Source organism: Arachis ipaensis, chromosome B03 (genome assembly GCF_000816755.2).
Source record: "Arachis ipaensis cultivar K30076 chromosome B03, Araip1.1, whole genome shotgun sequence".
Lineage (NCBI taxonomy): Eukaryota > Viridiplantae > Streptophyta > Magnoliopsida > Fabales > Fabaceae > Arachis > Arachis ipaensis.
Window position 1 is genome coordinate 47,959,282 of NC_029787.2, and position 11,245 is coordinate 47,970,526.

At 36.3% G+C, this 11,245-nt stretch overlaps 1 protein-coding gene across 1 annotated transcript; it reads left to right on the forward strand.

Annotated features, from left to right (window-relative positions):
- On the forward strand, nucleotides 357–7,431 carry LOC107630468 (tubulin--tyrosine ligase-like protein 12). The gene is made up of 15 exons (XM_016333604.2): nucleotides 357–768; nucleotides 1,072–1,317; nucleotides 2,356–2,480; nucleotides 2,574–2,790; nucleotides 3,021–3,146; nucleotides 3,279–3,535; nucleotides 4,443–4,550; nucleotides 4,870–5,011; nucleotides 5,102–5,267; nucleotides 5,560–5,717; nucleotides 5,863–6,186; nucleotides 6,317–6,391; nucleotides 6,495–6,564; nucleotides 6,669–6,826; nucleotides 6,973–7,431. The coding sequence occupies exons 1-15, from the start codon at nucleotides 475–477 to the stop codon at nucleotides 7,135–7,137; spliced, it is 2,631 nt and encodes an 876-aa protein (XP_016189090.1). The 5' UTR covers nucleotides 357–474; the 3' UTR covers nucleotides 7,138–7,431.

Consider the following 11,245-nt stretch of genomic DNA (forward strand, 5'->3'; position numbering starts at 1 on the left):
TTGGGCTTAGGGTTTTTTTTTGGATGGGGTGTTGGTACAGAAAAGTCTAAATCAAGCATATCTATCGAGAAGCAAACCAAGGAGCGGACTGGCTTGCCAATGAGAGTTTTAAAATTAATCCTGGCTTTCTTTTCATAGATCAACCCCCGACTAAATTAAGACCAATTCTTACTAACGATTGTAGAGGGATATCCTTTTCCCGAACTGTTACTGTAGTTTCTGCTTTGTAATTATTGGGCTTCGGCCCCGTCATAATACCAAAAAAAAAAAGTCTAACTCCAAAAATAAATTGGGTACGTAGGCCCAATGTCTTCTCCAAAACTCATATAAATCCCATCCGACTTCAGGCCCAACACTCTCCTTTCGTTAATTTCAGTTCACTGTGTCTCTGCTAAGTGCAAAGCATTCTGGAGTGAATAGTGCAGCACTGCAGCCATAAACAGGAAAAGTGGAAAACAGCGAGAGCAGAGGACCATGGTAACAATTGCTGCAGCCAACGCCACCAAGAGAATAGAGACCTACGAGGAGTTCGCAAAAGTACACGCCATACTCCTCGCTGCTTCGGGCTTGCCGGAGTCCCTCCACCGCCGCCTCTTCCAGAAGCTCTCCGCCGAGTGCTTCGACGGCGGTAACTACTTCCAGATCGAGCCATGCGAGGAAGGCCGCCAGAGGCTCCTCGTCCTCACCGCGGAGTCCATGGCAAAGCACTCCGACGTCTTCCTCGTCGACCATGCTTGGACCTTCAGACTCACCGATGCTTACAAGCAGGTACTTCGAAATCTCTCTCTCTCTCTCTCTCTCTCTCTAGGGTTTCTTTCTCTCTCTGTAAACTTTATAATTTATGCTTGGAGCATGTTTCGGTAACACATGAAAAAAAACACAGGTGTTTTAAGCTTTTAGCAATGAAATGCTTATGATGATTGGTAAGCTGTTGAAACTATATTATAATCAAATATTAATAATTTTAGACTAGAAAAAATAGCCTTATTGACATTGTAACTGTTATTTCTTGATTTTAGTTTATTTTGCTTTTTATTTTAATTTAACTTTTTTGTTCTGTTTTGTGTGGAGCTGCATGAGGTTCCGGGATTGGCGGAGAGGATGGGGGCGTTGATGTGTGTGGATATTAATTTGAATGCAGAGGGAGAAGATGATGGAGCTTTGAGTGATACACGTGGCAGTGTTACGGAGGTTCTGGAGAGTGAGGTTCGAGAAGCAAAAGAGAAAAGTGATGGTAAGTTGAGGTGGTTGGAGCTTGAGGGGCTTGACATAAATGATGAGGTGCTCTTGTCTCTCGAATTACCAACTAGATTTCCGGTGCGTATTTTTAATCATTCTTTCCATGTGTTTAGTTTTCATGGAATGATTGTGTGATGAAGACGTAGTACATAGTGATGCTTGCTAAGCAATTTAGGAATGTTATATTGGTTATGTTTGTTTCTGAATTCTGGAATAGAGAAGCACTCAATTTGGAGGGAACAAATGAAGCATACTGTAAATGTTACGAATTGAAATAAGCACTGTATGCGCAACTTGGTCCTCTAATCTACATGCGTTTATGTGAGGAATCATACTTGGTTGGCTTAAGCATATATTTATAAGTATTATTTGAGTAGGAATGTGGCAAACTTCTTTATAAGGACTAGTTATTCTTTAAGGAGCTTTAGGCTTCCAGGTAGGAACAAGAACACAACAAAAGAAATTGTTTTGTTTTGTTGTTTGTTCTCTCTCTCTCTATTTGTTTTAACTTTTATAATTTTTGAAATTTCATTTGTTATTTGTGCACGTTTTAATTCAAGTATTTCGTAATCTATGATAAAAGAGCATTGGTGTGTGTTGAAAATTTCTCAAGTAGTTACCACTAACATAAGAAAAGGTACACATATAACTCCCAAGTCTTCACCGCATTTTGTAAGGGTGTGGGATGAGAACTTAATTTTTGTCTGTCAATAAATTTATGCTGAAAAGAAAATTGGATAACCTACTGAGTGGGATAAGACTTGATTTGTTGTTGAAGGAAAATTAGATACCAAAAAGGTTATATTGTTTATTATTTCATGGATTCATTGATAATAGATAATTTATATTGCAGATATGTAAAAATGATAGAGTAGAAATGTGGCCAAGAAAAGTGAATAAAGACGGTTAGTTAAAGACTCAATGTGGCCTATGGCATGCATCATGCAGTGTTTAGTATCATGTATTGATCGTTCGATTTATTGCATTGTCGAGTTATTCTGTTTTTCAGCTCATTGTTTTGGCTTTTATCAGATTTGTTTTTCAAAGTAAAATCAATCTGTGTTTTCATTTTGGAATTTGAATACTCATGCACTACCTCCCCCTTTTGTTTTTCAGGATTTAGTGGCCCTTAGCCTGCTTGGAAACAAGCTCAATAGAGTGGAAACAATTGTTCAGGAAGTTAGCAAATTTAAACAACTTAAAGGACTCTGGCTGAACAATAACCCGGTTCTAGAAAAAGGGTAAGTTTTTGTATATTGTAAACATTGCTTCTAACTGCATACACCTTTTCATGTTTATTTCTAAAGAGAAATAAATTACTTTGCTTTTCTCAGTGATAGTGAACTTGCGGATGCACTTCTTAAGGAGTTGCCAGAACTGGAAATTTATAATTCAACTTTCACAAGCAATTTTGGGGAATGGGCATTGGGGTTCTGTGCAGGGATATATGAAAAGGATAACCCAGGAAATGTTGATCAGGCTAGTACTCCATTGCAGAGTGTGTCAACTCTTGATCTTTCAAATAGAAATATTCACAATTTAATCAACAAGGTTAGGCTGTTCTTATGCTTCTTTTTTATATATTCTATAATTTTTTAAAATATCTTCCCGTTATTTCTCAAAAGGGCTAGTAGAAGACTTGAACGTGTCACTAAAATATGGTAAACAAAATAAAATCAATAAAAGTCAACATGCATGTCATACATAATCATTATTCCAGAAGTCCTTTTGTGAACTTCATCTGACTTAAAATTATGTTATGGTTTTGCCTTTTTGGTTAGGCATTTACACCCAATTGTTTGCCATCTCTTTCATGCCTGAATATTCGTGGAAATCCATTGGAGCTAAACTCAATTGGTGGCTTATTAGATCTACTAAGGACATTCCCTTCATTGTGTTCTTTGGAGGTACTTTACATTTATGCTATCACCTTTTCCTTTTTAATCCTCAAGCTTCCTTTTTTATATGCTTTAATCTATCTTTATTGCCATATTATGGTCACCGATGTTTTGGCCTTTTGGAATTTGATCAATTTTTAGGTGGATATTCCTGGTCCACTTGGAGGAAGTGCCATTGAAATCCTGGAATCACTTCCTAACATTTCCCAGCTAAATGGCATCAGTGCATCAAAAATATGGGAAACTGGAAAGCATGTTATAGATTCAGTGCTTCTTCCTCGTCTTCCGGAGTGGACTGCTGATGACCCTCTTGCTGATCGTATTGTAAATGCAATGTGGCAATATCTAATGACATATAGACTTGCTAATGAAGAAAAATTAGATGAGACTTCTGTTTGGTACGACCTATGTTTTGATTCATATGTCAATATTTTGCCATTCAAATGGTTGGATTTAGTGTTTCTTGAATAATGAATGCTTAGTTCACTCTCCCAATGATACACAAATTATGTTTGGAAGAGAGACTGAGACTGAGAGACAGAAACTAAATTAAGTCTCTGTATTGTGTTTGGTGTAAAATGTACAAGACTGAGTTATGTCTTAATATTATATTTGGTTTAAAATAAATATGGGGATTGAAAAGTAGATTTGGAATTGGAAAAGTTAGATGAGAGTATTTTTGGAAATAAATGTTATTAAAGTTTCAGTCCTTATCTCTAGAAATTTTAATCCCATGTGTTCCCATTTTCTGGAGGTACTAAAGGTAGCGTTTGTTGAGGTACTGAGACAGAGACTGGGAGACTGAGACTCAGTATCATGTTTGTTGGTTTAGAGACTGATACTAAATTTTCTGTCTTTATCTCCAAAATTTCAGTATTTCAATACCTCCAAAAAGTAGGGACACAGGGGACTAAAATTTTTAGAGATGGAGACTGAAATTTTAATAACATTTTATACCTAAAATACTCTCATTTCAATTAATTAATTCCAATTTTACCCTTTGTGCAAATTAAATTAGAGTTTCATTCTTGTTTCAATTTCTGTCTCCCACTTTGTACCAAATAGAATACTGATATTTATTTTAATCTCTGTCTCTTAGTCTCTGTCTCTCAATTTCAGTCTTTCCGTCTCTGTCTCTCCACCAAACGCTACCAAAGGGACTAAAATTTTGTGTCTCGGGACTGAAATTTTAGTTCCAGTCTTTGATCACCAAACACAACACTCAGTCCCAATCCCCCAGTCTCCCCAGTCTCAGGAAACAAACGCAGCCTAAAATTACTGACCCTTGTTTTGAGTCCTTCTTAGGTATGTGATGGATGAACTGGGTTCGGCTTTGCGGCATAGTGATGAACCAAATTTCAGAGTGGCACCTTTTCTTTTCATGCCTGATGGTACTTTGGCATCAGCTGTGAGGTTAGCCTTGATATTTTTCAATTTCAAATTTGTGATTTAGTGTAGAAGCCATTATTTTGATGTTCTATGATGGCTTACTATATAATTATACTTTATATAGTGTATAGCATCTTTTTATTGAAATTTCATGATAAAAGTTCATCTCCCCAGTTCTTGTTCACTCAGTCATTTATGTGTTCTGATTTCATTACTAGTATATCTCATGTAAGAGATTTCTATATATGAAAATGCTATTATCCTCCTTTTTTATGAACTACTTGTAGTTTGTAATAGGTTAAAAGTTGTCATTATACAAGTTGTAACTTTACCATTTGCCCAGCTTTTCTATTCTGTGGCCAACACAGAACGTTATAAAAGGTGATGAATGCACTCGTGATTTTCTACTTGGTATTGGGGAGGATAGACAACGTTCTGCCAGACTTACTGCCTGGTTCCACACACCAGAGAACTATTTTGTCCAAGTATTTCTTCTATTGCTAAAATAGATTATGATTTTATTTATGGTAAAAAATCTATCAGTGGTTTGAAGCTAATCAATTTCACACTTTCAGGAGTATGAGAAGCACAATCAGAAATTGCAATCCAGAAAGTTAACATTACCCAAGGTGCAGTCTTCTGAGACTAGAAGCATTCGTCATCATGATGGGCGTGCTTTACGTGTCTACACAGATATACCGCATGTGGAGGAAAACTTGACACATCCTGATTTTGTAATCAGTAAGTTTAATGCCTGTACTTAATTCTGTTCTTAGTTCATAATTAATAACTAATTATTTGTCAAAAAAATTAATAACTAATTAATAGATAATCGTACAAGTACTGAATATATTTCGCATGGAGTCTAAATTGAAATTTTCTTGTGTTACTTGACTTGAACCTTTCCTCTATTAAAGGAGAATGCTGACTTTTGGTTTTGAAAAGGTTCACCTCAGTTTGATTCAATGGTTTCACTCATGTAAATATGCTTTGTGGAACTGGACCTCACTTTCTCTTATGTTTTGGCCTACAGCAAAGGAACCAAAAGATGCGGATATAATATGGACAAGTGAGCAGGTAGATGAAGAGATGAAGAAAGCTACAGGAATAACAGATCATCAATACATCAACCAATTTCCATTTGAGGCATGTCTTGTAATGAAACATCATTTGGCAGAGACAATTCAGAAGGTGACAATAGTTAAATCCTTGTGGCGATTCTGATGAGATTTTTCTGGAATGTGTACTATACTTATGCTTCCTTGGATGCATAATTACTTTATCTTTGCTTGATAATAAATCCTCTCTCTTTTTGGGGTGGGGATACTTGCCTCAGGCACATGGATCTCCTCAATGGCTGCAGCCTACTTATAACCTTGAAACACATCTGTCTCAACTTATTGGTGACTATCACGTACGCAAAAGAAAAGGACTAGACAACCTTTGGATCTTAAAACCTTGGAACATGGCCCGAACTATTGATACAACTGTAACTGATAATTTACCTTCGATTATCCGGCTCATGGAAACAGGTCCAAAGATTTGCCAGAAGTATATTGAAGAACCTGCTTTGTTCCAGGGGAAAAAGTTTGATCTCCGTTACATTGTATTGGTCCGGAGTATGAATCCTTTGGAGATATTCCTGTCAGATTGTTTCTGGGTATGTCAGTGCTTTTTTTAGGTTCCAACTAAAACGTACTATGGAATTTAAAGAACTTGTTTTCAACTTCTCTCTGTTTTATTTGCTCTCACTGATTCTAATGGCAATGGATTTTATCTTGTGGTTTCAGGTTAGGATAGCGAATAATAAATATTCTCTGGACAGAAGTAGTTTTTTTGAGTATGAAACTCACTTCACCGTTATGGTATGTCTTAAGTGCTATTTTCTTCAGTCACTAGATCTTCAGTCATTGCCCTCCTTTACTCGAGAAGTTTTAACATTCTCACTACGTGCTATACGGATTTCAGAATTATCGTGGAAGAATAAATTTCAAGAATACTAAGGATTTTGTGAGGGAATTTGAGGAAGAGCATCAAGGTAATTGAGAAAACTGCCAGATTCTGGACTTAATGATCAAACTTTTTTAAAGTTTGAATATGAATAGTTCTTTGACACACCTCTGTACCCTTTTTTTCCTTCAGTTAAATGGTCAGATATACATACTCGAGTAAGAAACATGATTCTATCCGTATTCGAGTCAGCTGCTGTTCTACATCCAGAGATGCATAGTACAAAATCAAGGGCCATTTATGGTGTAGATGTCATGTTGGACAGATATTTCCAACCAAAGATACTTGAGGTTTGTAACTGAAAACTATGGTAAAATAAAATTCCAAGGAGGCAAGGAGTTTCATATTTCATAGTTCATACGCTCCTTCAGGATGCATTCCCCCGCATGAATTCTGGAATTACATGTAAAATAATGGTATTTTGCTTTTTATGCAGGTGACATACTGTCCGGACTGTACTCGAGCATGCAAATTCGACATGGAGATTGTGGTAGGAGACGGAGGTGTTGCCAAGGGGTGTGATTTTTTCAACAATGTGTTTAGTTGTCTCTTTTTGAATGAGATTTCACAGGTTAGCCAGTTGTATTGCAAGCATAATTAGGAACGAAGGATTTTAATTATAGCCGCATGGGTCAAAGTTTCTTGGATTTCGGTGTTTGTGTAGTCAAGGATTGTTGCACAAGCTAAAATACGGTTTCAACGAGCTTGTGTCATCGAGGATTGTCATGTGTGTTGTAGTTAGCTGGTGTGGTTGTTGCACCGAGAACATCCAAGCGTTTGTGTTATCAAGGATTGTCAGGTATGGTGGTCGCAAGTCGCAATGAGGATATCCAAGCGAATGTTTCGTTGAGGATTGTTGTGCGTTCCTTTGAAAATTAATTTGACTTTTTTTAAACAATCCCACTAGGTAACCGACGGAAGTCTAGCCAACAAGTGTTTTTAAATTGCACTCCTGCTCTGTATCCGAATAACTCGGACTCACAACGACATATCTCGGAATCAACTTTCAAATATTCAAAACCTCACCTAATAAAATAACCGTTTCTAGAACCTCTATAGCGCTGGCCATGAATGCTTCCCTACAGGCGAAGGTTTAGAGAATCACCGAGCTTTTGGCAGCCGAACAAAGTAATGATAAGGAGAAGGATGACTGCAAAAATGTCAACGATGGCAACCCTAATGAAGAACACCGCTCCGAATCAAACATGAAGATAGGGAGAACACCTCACAAAATGGAAAGGCGGAGGACCATTCTCTTTTCCGAAGAAATAATGAATTTCCGAAGAAATAATGAATTTTGAAATGTCAAAAAATTTTAATTGACACCCTATAAAGGGATTGGAGACCCCAAAGTGCACGTTGCTAAGTTTGAATCTATGATGTTTCTTAACGATGCCTCTAAAATACTTTGAACCAATTTAGTATCATAAAATGTAGTGTGTATGGATTCCTCAATTATTCTAGCATCTTGATGATAAACTCTATATGCTTTACTATTTGTGGAATATCCTACAAATAAATACTTATATGCTTTTGGATCAAATTTTTTCAAATTATCTTTTTGGCCAAGGATTCCTTACTCCCACTTTTGTGTGGGAGTATGATTAACCTACAGTAAAATAATTACAAAATGTATCTCGTTTTTTTTTTTTGAAAAATTTATTAATTAAATTTTGACCCCTCAAATTATTAGTTTTTAATTTTGACCCCTTTCCCTTCTTTGGTACGAGAGACTGAGAGATTACTGATTTTTGGAGAGCATCAACCAGGTTGAAGCCTTTCTCTCCTTCCCTAACTCTGCCCTCACTCTCCACCCTCCTTAGAGTTCTTGAAAAATCCTAATTTTGCCATCCCCGTTCTTTTTCTTATTTCAGATTCAGGGGCATTTCAGAGAAGAGAAGCAGTTAGGGTTTTCAGACAACTGCAATCCCTGCCATTCTCATACCCTTCCTCTGCTGCAAATTTCCGCGACCTACTTCCGCCGACGCGCCACGCCTCCGCCGCCGCCGCACCCTGCCTCCGCCTCGCCCCGCTTCCGCCTCGCCCTGCTTCGGCCGCCGCACCACGCCTCCCACGCTCAATAAGACAAGAGGTTTCTGCGGCCCTAAATCGCTCATCTGGTTCATCTGGTTCATCAGGCCCTAAATCTGCACCTTGATTTCATATTTCGAATCTTAAATGTGTTGTATATTAGGTATATTTTCAACAATTTGTTAATATAAGAGATTTATTTTACTGTTCATAGACGATTCAATACCCGGTGGAACATGCTGAGAAATTTGAGAAATTTGGCATGTCGCCTTCCAAAGGTGTTCTTTTCTTTGGCCCTCCGGGCTGCGGCAAAACCCTGTTTACAAAAGCAATTGCAAATGAATTCCAGGCCAACTTCGTAAGTGTCAGGGACCTGCATTGCTTCTGCAGTTGGCCTGGCATTCCAAAATCCACACGGTCCAAAATTCATAAATCTACATAGAGTTTTTTTATAAGTTTATTATTATTATTATCTAATCAAGCTTTCTCATCATTTGCCTCCTGTGATGGGTGACAGATATCTGAGGTTGTCAATACTCAATTCCATGAAAGATCTGATAGATATCTGTCGGGAGCACAAAATTGGGGCAATTGGTAAATTTTAAATTGCTGTTGTTACTATATTACCCTATTTGGCTGCATGTCATTGTTTTCATGTCTTATCCTAAAAAAAATGCTAGTCATTCCTCATTTGACAAGATGTTGATGTCTTTCCTGTTCAGTTCCTATGCTGATACTGAATTTTTGTTTATTATCCCTTTTTTCTGGTTCACGCGTTCTAGTAATTGGTTAGTGAAAACTGTTAATGCTATCTTATAATTGAAATTTCTTTGGTTTGTGAAAGTTGTCCTAAATTCCCCCATATTCTAACCACATTGAATCTGTTGGTCAATCAAATGGAATAGTTTCGACAGCTTTTTCTTCCATGAGTGTTTTAAATTTTGATATTATTACTTTTATCCCAGCTTAGACTTTAGTGTAAGATGTGAGTGTGTGTGCGTGATTCCATGAAAGATCTGATAGATATCTGTCGGGAGCACAAAATTGGGGCAATTGGTAAATTTTAAATTGCTTTTGTTACTATATTACCCTATTTGGCTGCATGTCATTGTTTTCATGTCTTATCCTAAAAAAAATGCTAGTCATTCCTCATTTGACAAGATGTTGATGTCTTTCCTGCTCAGTTCCTATGCTGATACTGAATTTTTGTTTATTATCCCTTTTTTCTGGTTCACGCGTTCTAGTAATTGGTTAGTGAAAGCTGTTAATGCTATCTTATAATTGAAATTTCTTTGGTTTGTGAAAGTTGTCCTACATATTCTCATATTCTAACCACATTGAATCTGTTGGTCAATCAAATGGAATAGTTTCGACAGCTTTCTCTTCCATGAGTGTTTTAAATTTTGATATTATTACTTTTATCCCAGCTTAGACTTTAGTGTAAGATGTGAGTGTGTGTGTGCGTGCGTGCATGTTTTATCCTTTAATACCTTCTAAATGATGAATATTATTTTTCAAAATTTGTACTGATTTTTCATCTGTTCAAGTAATTTGTTTGTGGTTTCTTTGTCCAAGGTTAGGTCTGGTTAAGTTTGTAATGGGAATGGGTATTTTTCGTTACAGGAAGAAGAAAGTAATATATGGCTATTTAAAATTGTCAAACTCTTAATTCCATTTTCGAAAAAGTTTTTTTCTTTGATATATTTTAAGTCTCTTCTGCCTTATGAGTTTTCCATATTAGAAGAAATAGTGGGAGAAGAAAAATTGGTAAGAAAAAACAAATGAAGAATGGGTTATTTAACTGTAAATTTTTATAGTTATGTTTTCTGTGCTCCTATGAATGCACTTTATGCTCAATTTTATATTGGCAGCAGGGTCATTTTTATTGTTATATTTTAATCTCTCTTGTCTATTCTCTCATTTCTGGATTTTTTTTTCTTGTAATGTTTCATGTATTCAGTCTTAATTAGAGCTTGATCATTATTTGTATCCCGGATAAAGGTGATGAATCAGGGCCAATCATACTTCATCTGGATTCTTTGAGTCTTCACTCTAGCATATCACTATTTGATAACATCAAAAGGTTAGGATGAAGTAGCACTTGATTTATTGTATACCATATATGTGACATATCTAGTTCATTTCTGCTCTGGTTATTAGTTCTTAAACATATCACAGCTTCCATATCTTGTGACTTCAATACCATCCTATGTTACAAGTAGGTGTTTTTCTTATGTTCTTGTAATTTGTAAGCATATATGTAGATTAATGTAAATTTGACCTCACCATTGTTTTATATTATTCATTCAACTTGGCCCAGTATTCTTAAAATGTATAGTTACAAACAAGCTATCTAAATCCATACATATGCTTATAGAGAAAATCATGTGTCACAAAATGGTCCTCTGGCCTTCTATCTTAATGACATGATACAAGTTTGAAAACTTTAAACATATGCAGATTTTACAGTTTGAATGAAAGGATTGAAATAATGAATAGTTATTAATTATTATAAGGATTGTACTGTTGTTGTATTTAATGGTGCCACTGAACATGGTTTGTCCAAGTTAGTTGTCATGTTGTTCCAAGTCATTAGCAATTAAGAACCCTAAGATTCCAAACACAATACTTTTAATGAATAAATTTCCTCACATCCATGTTCTATGGATTTGAGTACC